At 32.0% G+C, this 17,494-nt stretch overlaps 2 protein-coding genes across 3 annotated transcripts; both read left to right on the forward strand.

Annotated features, from left to right (window-relative positions):
- Positions 1–2,280: 2,280 nt before the first annotated feature.
- Positions 2,281–8,085, forward strand: LOC114382484 (very-long-chain aldehyde decarbonylase CER3-like). The gene is made up of 11 exons (XM_028341949.1): positions 2,281–2,629; positions 2,754–2,983; positions 3,096–3,328; positions 3,527–3,746; positions 4,577–4,704; positions 4,881–5,137; positions 5,256–5,363; positions 5,940–6,146; positions 6,535–6,645; positions 7,359–7,532; positions 7,686–8,085. The coding sequence occupies exons 1-11, from the start codon at positions 2,579–2,581 to the stop codon at positions 7,854–7,856; spliced, it is 1,890 nt and encodes a 629-aa protein (XP_028197750.1). The 5' UTR covers positions 2,281–2,578; the 3' UTR covers positions 7,857–8,085.
- A 2,363-nt stretch (positions 8,086–10,448) lies between these two features.
- On the forward strand, positions 10,449–14,013 carry LOC114381883. 2 transcript variants are annotated; one of them, XM_028341108.1, is made up of 4 exons: positions 10,491–10,753; positions 10,869–10,988; positions 12,172–12,384; positions 13,705–14,013. In XM_028341108.1, exons 1-4 carry the CDS (start codon positions 10,573–10,575, stop codon positions 13,743–13,745), a joined length of 555 nt encoding a protein of 184 aa, XP_028196909.1. In that variant the 5' UTR covers positions 10,491–10,572; the 3' UTR covers positions 13,746–14,013. The 2 variants fall into 2 exon arrangements, with proteins under 2 accessions (XP_028196908.1, XP_028196909.1); XM_028341107.1 differs by lacking the exon at positions 13,705–14,013 and having other exon boundaries at positions 10,449–10,753; positions 12,172–12,642.
- The last annotated feature ends 3,481 nt before the right edge of the window (positions 14,014–17,494 follow it).

Raw genomic sequence — 17,494 nt, forward strand, 5'->3', positions numbered from 1 at the left:
ATTAAGTAGTTTCGTTAACTTTTTTTTATTAAATTTTAATTATGTTCAATTAATTATCAATTTCTATAATTAATTTATTATTTTACCCCGAATTTGAGGGGGAAAAAGTTAAACTTATAAGATACTTTCCATGTTTTTTTAAAATTGCATTCAATATTTTTCTTTTTTTTTTCACCCTAAAAAAATCTTTTAATTAGTTAACTCACATTACACTCAGATCCCTTAACAGAAGGTCCATGTTGATCACATTATCTTTAATAAAAAATTATGTCTAAAATACCCTCAAATAAATTACACTCGCACTTCCATGTGTTTTTTTAAAATTACATCTAATATTCCTCCTTTTTTGTACACTATAAAAAATCTCTTAATTATTTAGCTCACATTACATTCACTAAGACTTCTTCCCTCTCTCCTAAACACCGTTTAATAATTTAATAGAAAGTAGACACAATTTGATCATATGACTTTTAATGAAAATTTATATCTAAAATATTCTTATCTTCTTCCTCTTAACTTCATAAAAAACATAACATTATTTTGAACCTGAAAATATTTTAATACTTTTTTTTCTCTAATTGAACCTGAACCCACCTTGTTGGTACGTATGTGTTAATATCTTTCCTTTTTTTTTTACTTCAATTTTTTTTTGTGTTGAGTTGTTTGGTTGCAACATTTTTGTTGGACATGTTCCCAACAATGCCAATTGATTGAATATGATCATTTGCTTCAAATTTTAATGTTTTGTTCATGCATTTGTGTTTTAACTCCTTTCTTTGAAATATTTATTTTTGATGACTAGTTGCTTGATATAATGTCTCAATCAAGAGTTTATATCTTCTTCGAGTAATAGCAACAACGAAGTAAAAATAAAATATTAAAGGAAAATTGTTATTGTCTTAAGAAAAATTCATTAACAGAGTCAATTGTTAATTTGTTATTGAGTATTTAACAAAGATGTTAGGACAATTTCATTTGCTCATATATTCCAATTGATGTTAATTAACGACGTTAACGGAAAGAGATAAAAATAATGTAAAAAAAGGAAGGTATATCAGATGCAATTTGAGAAAAACACAGGAAATACGATTATAACAAAAATGTTAAAATAATTTTATCTATTCACATATTTCAATTAACGTAACAACGTTAATAAAAAAGGGATAAAAGTAATATAAAAAAGAGAAGTATCAAGTGTAATTTGAAAAATAAAAAAACACAAGAAATACGAGTAGTGTAATTTTTTTTAGATTAAATTAAATAATAAAGTCTTTGTTAAATTAAACATAAGGTTACTTTATAATGCTCTCATAATGAAAACCGGATTTAGAGGTAACTCCAAACCTACCTTATCTAACAGCTGAGAGGTACTGTTTCACCTGCCAACCATATAAGGCATTTACTACTACTCTCCAGATCTCTTACTGCTGGATTACAACACGCTACAGCAATACGACGCGCGGGGTGTGTGTTTTCGTTTACGTAGATTTTAATTTTTTAAGGCTCTAATTATAATTAATTACAGCGTAATTAATATGGAGTACTATAAAGTATAATAATTATAATAAGCCATGTATATAAAAAGGAGAAGTGTATCTGTTAATGTGTACTAATATCTTACACAAAAGTATCTGATAGGAGTGCTCGTGAAATGAAATAAAATGATGTTATTACCAGAATAACAAATATAGAATTTAGCTAACATATATAGTTAGGTTAAAATGTTTTTATATAAATATTTAATAGAAAATTACATTCTCCTTACATTATAGTTAGCATTAACGATTAAGATGATATAATAAAATGATCAAATCTTATTAAATATCTGTCTAAAAATAACTTAAACTAATATAATCGGTATATAAACTTAACTCTTAAATACAACAGTGATTAAAATAAAATCAACTTTATCAATTATTATATTTAAAAAATTAAATAGAAATAATTTTATGAAAAAAATTACTATAAAATGCATTGATAATATTGAATACTAATAATTTTTAATAGTTTGTTTTTAGACCACCAAACCAGAATCAATCAAGGGAGGGTTATTTCAGCTTAACTAAGTTTTTATATATTATTTTATTTATTTCATAAGATTAAAATCTCAAGTGAGATACATGAATCAAATAGTAGTACTTTTTTTTAGAATATATTAATTGATAATTTAATGTCCCAGTTAGCAGAAGACAGGTGGGAGACTATCTTACTTTGTAGGCCACAAGGATCAATGCATGATCCGCAGCGCTTATAAATACGTGATGGGACGAAAGAATATATTTTTAAGTTGTGGCTCAAAAGCAATTACTACTAAGAAAGGATAAAGGAAGGAAGGAACACTTTTCTGATATTCTTTTTGGTATTGGGTTGCTGACCTTCTTTGCTAGTGTTATGGATTTTTTGGGTTCTCTTGTGTTTTAATAAATACAGGAAAAAAAAGTATATAGGTGCCTAGAAGAAAAGACAATATAGGGTGTGGAGCAATTACGTTTGATCACAAGGGAAAAGGTGCAACGGTTTGCAAGATAGCATAGAAGATTTTGAAGAATCTTAATTGCAACATAGTAGTGCAGTTGCAATGGGGGCTCCTTTATCAGCATGGCCTTGGGATAACTTTGGAACATACAAGGTACAGAAAAATCTAGCTATGTCATGCATGTTGGTGCTTATTTCTTTGTTATGGTAATTTTACTGGTACAGACATGGGTTATGTTATGTGAGTGATTGTTATTTGTTTTTCAATGGATATGTAGTATCTATTATATGGACCGTTTGTGGGGAAAGTCCTTTATGAATGGTTCTATGGTGAAGAGCAGTCCTACTACAACCTCAGCTGGTGCCTTCATTTGCTCATACTAAGTGGTCTCAGAGGTCTAATTCATGTGCTCTGGGGTTCCTACAGCCACATGTTCTTTCTAACCAGAAATCGACGGATTGTTCAAAAGGGTGTTGATTTCAAGCAGATTGACAAAGAATGGGACTGGTAAAAAATTGCTATGAATTTGTTTCTCTCTCTTTCAATTATTTGATTAAAATTACATTATGTTGAAAATGGTTTCATACCTACATTCTAATATACTTGTTTTTTCCGACAGGGACAATTTCTTGATTCTTCAAGCACTAGTTGCCTCCATGGCATGCTATATGTTTCCCTTTCTTCAGCATCTTCCTCTCTGGAATGTAAAAGGTCTAATTGTTGCTTTGATTCTCCATGTGGGAGTCTCAGAGCCACTTTATTATTGGGTGCATAGGAAGTTCCATGGAGACTATCTTTTCACCCATTATCATTCACTTCATCATTCATCTCCTGTACCAGAGTCTTTCACCGGTGAGAATCATATTTATCCTTCTTCATTTTACGCCTCCTCTCGTAGATTCTGATTTTGGATCTATCTGATTGTTCAAAAGGAAGAAGACTAGTACATATTTACTCTGTTGAAACTTTATAATTCATAATATCTCATACCCATTTCAAACTACTTGTTGATCTTGTGTTGGTTATTGAAATTTGACTTATTTTCTGCAGCTGGAAATGCAACACTCTTGGAGCATCTTATTATGACAGTAATCATTGGAACCCCTATCCTTGGGGCATCTTTGATGGGATATGGATCAGCAAGCTTGATATATGGCTATGTTTTGATTTTTGATTTCCTGAGATGCTTGGGCCACTGTAACGTTGAAGTTGTTCCTCATCAATTGTTCGAGAAACTCCCATTTCTTAGATATGTGATATACACACCAACGTAAGTTAATTTAGAGTTGTTGCATCCATATGTTTCCAATATAAATCTCAGTTACATATTTGATCGTCAACTTTACATAAGAAAGCTCGCATTGATTTCTGTCAGAATTTTAGGAAGACAAGTGAAAAGCATTAACTGTGTGACCTATAGATTCAAACGAAACCGTACCTGAATAGTTGAGTCACTACAGGTTCTTTTTGACTTATTTGAATGTTGGTAGAGAAAGAAACAAGTCAAGAAAAATTGAGTTGGCAACAAAGTTTACTTAAATTATTAGAGGAACTCTGATTTTGGATAATTACAAAGAAAATTGAAAGTTCTTGTTTATTTTCCTATTTTTATAAAGCTTTCAAGCAACATGAGTGATTGATTACCTAAAGAATAATTCTAATTGCTTCTATTTCTCTCCCTCCTTCTCCATACAAACACACCATTAAGAGAGGGGGGGATGGAAAAATGGGCCTAAAGCTAACAGTCTAAGGTTCTCTCTTGTGAAGAGAGAAGTTCAAGTAAACAAGTGACCCACGAGTTCAACAAGTTTTAGGCAACAAGTGGGAGGCTATTAAATTCTAGGAGGATCAAACAGCTAAAGATGTTTGGCTTGAAGCCTATTTAAATTCTGCCGCATACTGTATTTAGCTTTCTTCAATATCTGCTGCAACTGCCAAGAGAGTGACATAAGAAGTGAACATGCATTTTTGCATATGGTGGTCCAGTCCAGCAATGATTTCCAAATGTGATTGGTTCCAAAGCTTCTCCTTATTCATGTCTATTTCTTTGCAGTTGTGAGTTGTATGCATCATTCTTTTGCTTTCTATGCTATGATGCAGATATCACCACCTACACCACTCTGATAAGGACACTAACTTCTGCCTCTTCATGCCTCTCTTTGATGCTCTTGGCAATACCCTCAACAAAAAATCATGGCAATCACCCAAACTACCAAGTTCAGGTTCAGGTAAGCTGTCCTATGATTTAATAATGACTTCATCCAATTATTCTTTTGTTCATTTTGACTTCAATGCTTGATGGGAACTCAACATCACCAATAGCATTTCACAAAAGCTGCATTTGCATTATGTGTTTTGATGTAAAATAAAATTTTACCATATTACTTATCAATTGTCATTGCAGGAAACGGTGACACGGTACCCCATTTTGTTTTCCTGGCACATATGGTTGATGTGTCATCCAGTATGCATGTCCAATTCGTCTTTCGATCCTTTGCTTCATTGCCATACACAACAAGGTTCTTCTTGCTCCCAGGCTTGCCCGTTACTTTTCTAGTTTTGCTAGCAATGTGGGCTTGGTCCAAGACCTTTTTAGTTAGTTTCTACTATCTCAGAGGAAGACTTCACCATACGTGGGTTGTACCTAGATGTGGCTTTCAGGTGGGTCCATCAGTCAAATTTGTATCCATTTTTATTTTCTTTTTACCACCGTGAATGCTGGAAAGAGTGGAAATTTACAAGTATTGATTGACTTTTCTTTTTTTCAACATTTTTACAGTATTTCTTGCCATTTGCTACTGAGGGAATCAATAATCAGATTGAGCAAGCTATCCTCAGGGCTGATAAAATTGGGGTTAAAGTCATCAGCCTTGCTGCATTGAATAAGGTCTGACACGTTGAACTTTTTTCTCTTACTATTTAATCTGACAAGCATAGTAAAACAAACGGGTTAATTTATTGAATCTGGCCTTCTCTGAGCATAGTTGGTGAAGGTTTGAATGCCTTGTAAGTTGTAAGGTAGTAGGTAGTGTTGTACATCATAATTGCTGCATAGGAATGGTGGGCCATTTGGCAACCTCTGAAACAGATTACACTTGGCCTCCCATTTTTAGTCTACCTATGAAATGAAAATACTAACATATTAAGAGTCACTCTATTCCATGATCAGCCGTTTAGGATTTCAATCCATAGCATCTAGTTTCTAGGGATATTAACTACTTAACTGTTACCAAGTCCATGGTGTGTTGTATAATAACAACAATAAATTATCTAATTATACATTTAAACCAAGGTACATGACAGATCAACGATCTTATCATACATTCAGCTTAGTATTAAGTATTAACTATCAAAAATTTGCTACAGAGTAACTAAGTTGTAAAGATATACGGTCTATCATTACTCTCCATTATTGGGGATGCTTGAAGCTTGCAATTCCAATCTTATTCCTCACTGAATGCAGAATGAATCACTAAATGGGGGTGGAAAACTTTTTGTGGACAAGCACCCCAACCTTAGGGTCCGTGTCGTTCATGGGAACACGTTAACTGCTGCTGTCATACTCAATGAGATCCCTCAAGATGTGAAAGAGGTGTTCCTAACAGGAGCTACATCCAAGCTTGGAAGAGCAATTGCTCTCTACCTTTGCCAAAAGAAAGTCAAAGTTCTGGTAAAATTTCTCACAGTCCCTATTTTTTTTTACCGTTTTCCTTGCATTATACTTTTGCTTTCTTTTCCTACATTTTCTCCCCACTAGGTACTCGTTCTTAATTTTAGATATAAGGATGGGACAAGATGAAATGAAATTGTAGTGCTGAAATGGACACATTCCAACGTTTGATTGTAGGGTGGGTAAGCAGGGGTCCCTTTTAATCAATGATGCATATAATTAAATGAGATATAGACATTTAGTGTACTGTAACTGTTTACATACATACTAATTTGTTAGTAGTTTAGATCTAATGCTGATAACAGTGATTAATTCTCATGATGCAAAGTGTCATGATTCTTTATTTTATTTAATTACAGTTACTAATGTGCTGAGAGCTACTTTGCAGATGTTAACTCTCTCAACAGATAGATTTCAGAGGATTCAAAAGGAAGCCCCTCCTGAATATCAGAGCTATCTTGTCCAAGTGACAAAATACCAAGCTGCACAAAACTGTAAGGTACAACTATACCAATATCCTTCACTAGTTCTTTACACAGCTCAAAATGTTGGTAATGCTACTTACATCTGCCAATATCCTTCCCCCAAGTTTAATTTAATGATCACATGCATGCAAGTTGTTATGCATACTCCCTCATTATACATCACTACTAAATATTAATTCACACAAGTTGGATTTATTTTGGTACGCAACTTTGGAAATTAACTAATGGAATAATATTATAATCATTCAAAGCCAAATTATTTGTGTATTTTTAGAGTATGTTTGGATAGAGAATTCTAACTGAGGAAAATAATTTATCTAATAATTTAAATTTTTTTATTCTAAAATTCATTGTTTGGATATTCTTTTATGAAGAATTTAAATTTTTAAAATTTTAAAACAAAATTTTAAAAAATTAAAATTGTGGAATTTTAATTTTCTTCTAAAAGATGAGAAATTAAAATTTTTTTCTTGATATTTTTTTTATAACCTTCATCCTTTCTTTCACTTAAAAGTTTTGGAAGTTTATTTTTGAGCTCATTACTCATCTTCTTTCATCCTCGTAATTTTAATTTTTTTTATTCAAACACAAAATTTTAAAAATAAAAAAATTTCAATTGAAATATTTGAAATTCTTAAAATTTAAAATTTATCAAAATTTTAAAATTTTAAGTCCAAAGACGCTAGAAAGTAATTTGTATGGTGGTTACTTGTCTTAATTAATCCAGACCTGGATCGTTGGTAAGTGGATCACGCCAAGAGAGCAATACTGGGCACCACGTGGAACCCATTTTCATCAATTTGTTGTCCCGCCAATTTTACCATTTAGAAAAGATTGCACTTATGGTGACCTGGCAGCGATGAGATTACCAGAAGACGTGGAAGGACTAGGGTGTTGTGAGGTGAGCAATCACCAACTTTAGCAGTATCTGTCTCATTCATTTTTGTATTTTAATTGATAGGATCCAGTTCTTTTCTCACGAACCAATTACATACTTGTATTTGTTAACATTAATATTTGTCTCGTATATATATATATATATATATACATGCAGTACACGATGGATAGGGGAGTGGTTCACGCGTGCCATGCAGGAGGAGTGGTACATAGCCTTGAAGGTTGGCCTCATCACGAAGTTGGGGCCATAGATGTTAACAGAATCGATCTTGTGTGGGAAGCAGCACTCAAACATGGCCTAAGACCAGTGTCAAGTTTCACACAGTAAAATTAAGAAAATTGAAATCAGCTTCAGTCAAAGTATTTTTCCTCAAGTTGTTAATTTCTTCTTTGTTTTGATGTATTGCATGCACATCATAGTGGCCATCTAAGTGCGATTATATTCTTTCAAGTTTGTGTATTACATTTCTAATGTTTCCTCTTATATGTTCATATGATCACATTGACAGTGATTAATTCCGGGTATAAATTAAGCGAAAGCAAGATTTTTTTTTTTTTTTTTTGTGGTGGGGGGCAAATTGATTGCTTTGTTGTTATTTTAAATATTTCCTTTTATATTCATTTAAATGCACATATCATCACAGAAATGAAAATTAACGCGCGAATAACCCGAAAGCAAGAAAAATAAAATTTTATTAAAGGAAAAAACAATAAATTCATTAGTCTTTGTCATCTATTTAGTTTTCCTTATTCCGTGTAAAATCATTTAGAACAGCATTTATTTTGAAACTATTAACCTTAAAAAAACAATACATGGTGCAATTTTTTTTTCTTTATTCATTGGAAAAACGATACTAGTACAATATTTGATGAATAATTTGGATAAATACTTATTGCAGTTTTTTGTTTATTTTTAAATTAGGTCTAAAAGTGATAGGGACCTGGGGCAAAGAATGGAGTAATTAATGTAACTTTGGGGATATATAAATTTTTGTTAGCATTTATTTTAAACTGGCGTGTTAATAAGAGGTTCAATTATTATTTATGAAAAGATAGTACTGTGGATGGGTGGTTATTGGTTGGATTGTTCAACGAAGAAAGTCGGGTGGCCGGTGGAATTTGGTCAATCTATTTAATCACATGATATTGATACAACACGTAATAAAGCTTCCTGCTATATACATAGTTATTGTAATAACCACTTCAAGTTTCCAACAGTATTATTATTATTCGCAGAATTTATCTAATTTATTTTGGCCCCTATTAAGAGATTAAAAATAAATAATTTTTTGTAAGAATTTAAATAAAAATTATAAAATTTTCAAGGACCAAAAACATATTAAACGTTTATATTAATTATTAAAATAATCCATACAATTTAATGGTTATATTAGTTAAATTTGCATCTTTGAAAGCTTATTAAGTCAATGGGTTCTCTCTCAAATTCATCTATTTATGTATCTGCACGTACATAAGAAAATGTATCGAGTATTTGGATAAGTAAATATATACCATTAAAGCTAACAATATTTTTTTAGTATATAATGGCACAACTAAGTTAGAATTTAGAACTTTGTTCTCTCTCAAATATTTTTAATGGCACAACAAAATTAGAATCTAGAATACAAACTATTTAAATCTTTCGCCACTAAGCTAACTCTAATAAGTAATTTAAAAAATATAATTAAGTTTAAAATATCAAACCCATGTGAATGTTTACAGTGATTGAGTAAGCTTTGAAAAAAAAATTCTTAATTTTGCAATAAGATCAAGGGAGAAGTGATGATAACATTCTTTTATCCACCCTTTATTGTTAATTAAAATTTACAAGGGCTTATCTAATAGGAATAAGAGACAAAAGATAAAGAGTAAAATTCTCATGAAATTTAATTAATAATAAAAATCATATAAAGTATTGTGTTACTAGTGTGTACATATATTAAATGTTCTGAGGAGAACTATTAAAGTATAGAGAGATAATAGTATTTAATAGAAAATGTAATAATTTTAATATATAAAAAATATTTTTTATGTAATGATTTTACTTTTCAATATGACAATATCTAAAAAGTACAGTAATTTTCTAAAAAAAGCAAGTACAGTAATTACAAACATTAGTAATTGCCAGTGTACTGTATAAAACTTATGAAGGCTTCGCTAATTTATGGTTATGTGACCCATGAAATATTGCTACGGCCCACAGTGAAGCTGTTTAACAATTGGGGCAAGCCCCAATAAGCTCAAACGTCGGGGATTTTCTTTCTGTACCCAGCATTTTTTCCAATACACCCAATAATAAAAGGAAAAAATAAAATAAAAATACCCTTACATATATATGACTGAAATAATTGAACTAATTGAACTAATAGATCAATTATGTTAAAAAATAATTAACGTTAATATATATATATGACTGAAATTTCTAATGTATATTTAATACACATAAGGTTATATAATAAATTTTATAATAATTAATTTTAATTTAATAATATTTTTTTACATATATAAATTTTAAATATAAGTTTACATAAAAATTTATATATGTAAAATATGTATTATTATTTCAAAATTTAATATATAAATTTATGTATATTAAATATACATGAGAAATTTTAATATTATATATATCGATGTTAATTATTTTTTAACATAACTAGTCTATCAGTTCAAATAGTTAAAATATTATCTTAATAACATGAAAATCATAAAACTTATATAATTCATTAATTTTAAATTATTTCATAAAACATTTTTAATCATCCGAATGAGTTTACATGGATTATCAATTCATATATGCATACGCATTACGGAAGAAAAAGTATAAAATGATAAAATTTGAATTTTGTAAAATATAGTGAGTGTAGAAAAAATTTATTGGGCGTTGCATGCGCAATGGACAAAGCAACAAGATAAACATGACACGTGACTGTAGCGGTTCCTCGGAATCGGACACGTGCGCCGTTGTCAAAGTTCGCAAACCGCCAACTACAACGTAGTTCTACTATTCCTTCAGCTTCAAAGTTGCATTTTTCACAGAAGAAGAAATGGAAAACAGAGCGCACCTCAAAGTTCAAAAGAAGAGACCCATTAAGCGCAGCGGAAGGAAAGTGTTACTGAAAAATGTTTTAGATTATCTTAAGGCTGATACTTACATGTATGCCCCTCTCCTCTCTCCTCCAACCTCTGATTTTCCCTCACCCAACGCCTTCCCTTCCTCAGCTAAAGGTTTAACACTTACCCTTCCTTTTTTTTTTATATATATTTTGGTTTCAATTGCAGTTGCTTTTTCTTTCCTTGTTTCATTTGATGAAGTAGTTGTTGCTTGTTTATGATGTCTCAGGGGTGGAATATAAAAAACCAGTAACAGAGAAGCAGTGGTTTGGGAAACAAGTTGGAAAGTATCTCAAATATGATGGTTATATGTATGATCCGCTGCTTCGTCTTCCCCATTCATCTCTAGGTACACTTGTTGTAAATACTGCTTTGCTGTTTAACCGTTTCCAACTTTAATTGTTATCTATTGTAGAGTATGTGTGCTGCACTTCTTTGTAAATTGTAGGTGTAGCTGCTAAAATAGTAAAAATTTCGTGTCAAATTTTATGGTGAGAGGTTACAGATTGGTATTTGAACTGAAGAGCGATTTTGTTACCATAAGGGCAATTCTTAAGGAATAAAAGTGGAGAGTCTTTATTGATAAAAATAAAACAGAGAGAAGGGGGTTATAAAAATTAGGAAAATAATTAATGGACACCCATATGTTATTTAATCCCTAGAGAGACCACCAAGACCATGGAATTACTGGCGTGGGATTGTTGCAACTTAACCAATGGTTTCCGACTGAGTCTTGAATATATAATTGTGTTAAATACTTGGAGGGAGAACATTGTCACTCATAATAATCCTACCGGCTTGAATAGGATTGCCTCCAATGAACAACAACTATGGTCTGGACAAAAAAAAAAATTCTTAATACGGTTTCGTCACTTTAAACTAGTGTTTTGCTAGTCCCTCCCACATCGTAGTATTATTCAGCATCATATTATTGAGTGAATTTGTAGCTTTATGTTGGAAACTGGAGCATACAGGGTGCACCAAATTACTTGTTTCGGCTGAATTGGAAGGATGGAAAGGTTAATCCTTCAATAAGGCAAGTTCTGAAAAATAAAATATGTAGTATTAATTAGTCAGCATAAAGTAGCAAAAAACTGAAGGCAAGCTTATTTGCTTGCTCTTGCTCCTCACAAATGCTGATGCCTTGTCTCACTTCTTGGTACGGTGCCTACTATGTTTTAGAGGCGTGTACATTGTGTCCCTCTCAGTAATACTCTTAAAATGTCTTCTTTGCTTGAAACAATTCATATTTGAGCATGACATGCAAAAAGAAGAAAATGAAATGTGAGGATATGATGATATTGCTGTGACCTGATTTTACTGGTTAAACATTACATCTATTTTTAATGATTTATCTCAATTTGATTGTTTCTTCACTTGTTTTCTATTCTTGCCCTTTTTTTTTCGTTTGGGAAAAAAAATGTCTTCTAAGTTTTAACCCTCTTCCTTTCCTCATTGGTTGCACACTGTGATTTGTGACTCTTAACAGCTTATAATATGCATTGATTTTGTGTTCATCTGCCAAATTGAAGAACCTTTGCAGGACTGTGGAATGATGAGGATGGATGATTCAGCTAGAACGTTGAGAATGAAAGTTAACCAACGAACTAATCATTTAGGAAATGCAAACCAAAGTTCTGAAAGTCATCTTCCTCAAACAGACCTCTCTGATCAGCATATTGGGGGACACACGGAAACTGTGAAGCATACTGTGTACCAAAGTTGTCGCTCAACTTCTGCCACAAGTAAAAGATTTGCTTCACAAAATGCATTAGTTTGCTATTTTAGCTGCTTTAATTCATTGTCCTTGTGTATGTTTTGTCAATTGTTGCCAGAAATGAGACTTAATTTATTGGTGGTATTAAGAAAACTGCTTTATGGACTGTGTGGCATTCTTATATTTTGTTAATTCAGTTGTTGAATAAGACTTCCAAATCAAAGTAGTGGTTACTAAACTCTAGGGAAGTAGTTCCTAAACTTTAAGAGAAAATATTTCGGTTTTATCTTAATTAGTTTTTCTGTTTTTGCTGCAAGCATTATAAATGTATTATGTTGGTAGTTGAATAAAAAGATAACTCTCACGATTTGTTTCTCTCCAAAATATTTACATATTAGGTGGGCATTATATGACTTATAATAGATTTATTGGCCTTTTGATGGAAGATGAGACCTGCTAAATTTACCATTTTGATCACTTGTACAACTGTCTTGTCAACTTGTAGGCCTTTTTACAATTCTTACCAGAGAAATCAAGTTAACTAGTTTACAAAGTCATTTCTAGGTAAACTCAAGTAGACTTGGTAAACTCATGGAAACTCACATAACCTGCTCAAGTCAAGAAGCAAGTTTGCAAGTTTGAAATCAAATGTAATTTTTGTCCCAATTGACCCTTAAATGACTGTTTTATGGGGAATGGATAATCTCGGGTGAAAAAGAAATTGACATGGTCAAATGTTACGATCTCGCAGTTTATCCTTTTAGACCCCAATTTTAAAATAGAAATATAGATTATATCAATAAAAGATATTGAAGGGCTAGAATCTCATGCAGCAGCATAAAGCCATTTCAGAGAATACATTCCCTGTTTTATGCTGCCTGTGCACCTTTTCTAAAGGCAACATGAAACACATTTTACCAGGGGCTCTAATCAATTGTCCAAAAAGCCCTCACCGTTATTCATTTTCTACAGATCAAATGAAGATCAATTGTAGTATGAAGTTTTGTTGCCATCAAACACTTGTGTTGTCATTTGTCAACTTTTCGTTCGTTTTTGCGTACGTGTCAATATTCTGATTCGTGACAGGTTTTTACCTTATGTGTGTATACCATCTTTGTTTTTTTAAATGTTATTTATATATTAAACACTCTTATGAGTTATGACTTTACAAGTTAATGAAAGCTTCATGAATTTACTTATATTCTTGAGTTTAACAACATAGATTCTGTTGGTTGTTGTGTTGTGCCAAGCTGACTTAGCATATATAAGGTGCCCTTTTATGTATTTGAATTAAGAATTGTTTTTTAACAGTTATAACTCTGCTTATAGCCTTATATTTATGCTGCAGGAATTGTTACCCTCAACTCGCAGCCGAGAGCTCATAGTTGATTGAAACTTTTGGATATAGCTGTAAACAGAGAAGATAATAACCTATACAGGTTGTACTTGTAGGTGTACACATTATGTGTGTAGAATTTTACTAGTAATGTATACCGTCTTCGTTTTTTGATAGAATATGCTAGTGCCATATTGTTTGTATTATAACTTTGACATGCATTTGTTTTGAGTTTTTTCAATGGTAGTTTGAACTTCCTTATCAGGTAGGTGGGTATGCCCATCATCAACATTGTCAATAGAGAACCTCATTTTGTTTAAACTGATCTTTGGCAATCACGAAATTCTAAATGATCGTTTTACCTATACTAGACCAATGACTTGAAGACTAGCCATGTGTTTCTTTCTACATTATTGGTACATTGGATGATCAACCGGCTAAAGTACAGGGATATTTTTTAATAATGAAACACACTTTCATCGGTTAGGAGGGGTTTCGAATTGTTTTCTTTTAATTGATAATTTCCACTAATAAATGTAAAAATGACTTGTTTGTTTTCTGATTTTGAAACTTGTAAAAAATGAATCCATAGAATTTTTATAATTCTCAATAAAAATACAGTAACAAAAATCCAAAATACATGCACTATAAGTATTTGTAAAATAACTAAATGGAAAGGCTGGGGAGGACGAACTCGGTGAATCCACCCAAGTGGACAGTATCTAATTAGAGTAATGATAAATTATCATTGTATTCTACTAATATTTTATTTTTTTTCCTATCACATCATAAATCTTATTATATTTATATTTTTTTCTTTTTTTTTACTTTCTTTCTCTATGTGTATATTTGTCAAACATTTTTCTATCTAATTATTAATCCTGTTTTTGTTCGTTATATCCTGCGTCAGGATCAATCATAAAAACACAGATTAAGATTTGGAATCTTGGTTCTGTTTCCAAGTTTAACAAATAGTGTTTTTATATAAGGATACTATTGATTGAAATATCAATGTCCCACAATCGTGATGTGTTTGAAGCTGGTTTGTATTAATTTGGATAACGCTCACTTCCAATTTCAAAACGAAGATGAGCATGTTTTTTCGATGGTTTTTTCTTGATAGAACTTTAGCAGTTGATACATGCATATGCACGTAAATATACTTTCTTGACTTCGTCGTTCATTGTTTCTTTATCTTTGTAGCACTTTTAGGAGGCAGACAGGGAAGTTGTCCGTAGCGTTACTGTTTTTCGTTCATTGTTGATTCGCTGTTGAGATATTTCTTCTTAACGTGCAAGTCATCTCCTCTGTCTCTTTCATATAACAGTTTTGCTAGTTATGATAAGCCATTTGCATAATTCATTGTCGTTTAAAGGCTAATTGAAGCAAGCACTTGAGAGATTTTTCTCGCCAAATCTGGGTTTTGAAAAGCTATATTGTACTTGGGGCTAACCGTGCACCAGGTCTTTATGCCCTACATTACTTAATAATCATCTGTTTTATGCCATCGTACTTCAACTTTAGTTGTTAAAACGTAACATCTCAGCCCCAGTTTTGACTTGTGGGTTGTACAAGAATGGAGCATGATTGTATTAATTTTACTCTTACCCCATGTGGTAAATGCTATATATAATTGCGGGGTCAGGGCTAGCTATATATTTTTCCTTAGGTAGGTTTTGGAGAAGAGACCTGCATGCACATTACATGTAGCTAAAATCTTACGCATGCACTAGACTACTTTTATTTGGTCCCAACAATATTCCGATATATAGCTAGGGGGCAGTAGTGTAGAATATAACACTTCATCTTATGGTTGATATATGCTTTGACATCGTGAAGGATGCAGCATGGAAAGCATCACTTGTGTGTTGCATTTGTTAATAGGTGAAGTACACATCACATAGGACGTGTGAAATGATTCTTATTTTTTTCATCACATCAGGCTGTAAAATCCCAAAGTAAAGATACAAGTTGATGTGTAGCATGCGCGAGAGAAATTTTACTAGACGAGATTGGACCTGATCGAAATGTCACTTTCGTTTTGTGCCATTAAGTGACTTCATAAGTACAACCCCCGAGGATCTCGTAGTGGTAACTCTACCATATCTGGTCTGCCACTGTCAAATTGATAATGTTATTGTCCTTAAAGCTGTATATCATGCTCCTCTTGACCATAGCATCCCTTTTGGTTCAAATAATGCATGATGATTTATAATTTTATAGTTTTATTTTATTTTTATCAGTAAAAAATTAAGTTTAATAATTTTTTATTTTATTTTTAACCATCTAACTCATCTTATATTTCTTTAATTTTATATCTCCTTGCTGCTGGCGGATGCGCGCGGTGCATTTATGTATATATATTTTGAAGCTCGCACATAGTAGTAGTTTTGTTTTTTCTTACTTACCTCTCACTGGTAAAATTTCTTACCATGCTGTTAAATTTGGCATTTATATCAGTTAGTCATATCACACAGAAACTTTCTGACACTGAAAAGCAAAGGAATTGAAATTTACGTACGGTAATTATGAAATGGATGGAGGGGGATGATTGCTGGAACTTGAAGGCAGAAAATCCGGAGGCCACATGCACATAATGAAAAGACTAGTCTATTTTGGAACTCCTTATGATTATATGCTGTAGCCTTATCACGAAAGAGAAGTTGTGGTAGAAAAAGCCTCCTGACACCTATAAAAGGCCCCCTTCAAAGCTATGCACGTGTATGCCTTTATATACGCATACCCCCCCCTACCTTAAAATCGCAGTGCCATTGCCATATGCGCCTAATGCCACAAAAATATATTACTCACACAATTGTGGCATCGATCCTTAATTACTCCTTAGTATGTAAACTATATATATACACAACAAATGTGTCCGAGTTTAATGAAATTTCTGTTCTAAAAAATACCTTGAACAGTCGCATGCAATGATTGTGAAATTGTATATATGAATAGTGAATATATACTTCAAAAATATATAGCATTTGAATTCAATACAATGACAGAAGTGTACGAGAGGTCCATGAAACTATATCTATGTACAATTTAACATTATTTTCAACAATAATAGTGCGGTGCCAATCTTTATCTGGGCTAGGCTGGTGTCTTCGCTAGTTTCAGATACTCCCAACGTTAGAAAAAGACGTGTAAGAATTTTTCTTGATAAGATTGGTCACCATCCGATTCTATGCTCTGGGATATAATGAATGAATTGACGCCCCTTTTGTTGAATAATGCATTCAGCTCAACTTTTTCCTTCAGTAAAAGCATGTCCTTCTCACCATTGAATGCATCATTCTAATTTAATCTGTAATTTTTGAGTTTAAATCTTAAATATATAATCATATTAAATTATTTATAATAGTCTTATATATAATTCCAACAAAATCGTCTCTAATAAAAAATATTTTACGGTTTGTAAAAAAAAATTTTGTCTTCCAAGTCACTCACAAATGAGCTTTTATAAAATTGTCTCTTCTTTTATAAGTGCAAAAATATTTGACATTATCCTCATTTGATAAGTGTGAAGATTAATAAAGAAGATGCTATTGAATGTTTTAGAAGTATTCTTCCTTTTTTAGAATAGTCTTGGAATTGTTATTTTTCTTCTTCTCCCAAGGTGGATCAGTATCTTTTCTTTCAATGCGTTTGCAGGAAAAACCAAACAGCGCAGAATGATTTCTGTACCTATTTATGTGATTTACACCAATCCCTAACAATGTGCACGAGGCGACGCACGAGCCCAGCTGTGAAAAGGACTGCATATGTATGGGTTCATTATTGTCCTCCTTCCAAACCT

This window comes from Glycine soja, chromosome 13 (assembly GCF_004193775.1).
Source record: "Glycine soja cultivar W05 chromosome 13, ASM419377v2, whole genome shotgun sequence".
NCBI lineage: Eukaryota > Viridiplantae > Streptophyta > Magnoliopsida > Fabales > Fabaceae > Glycine > Glycine soja.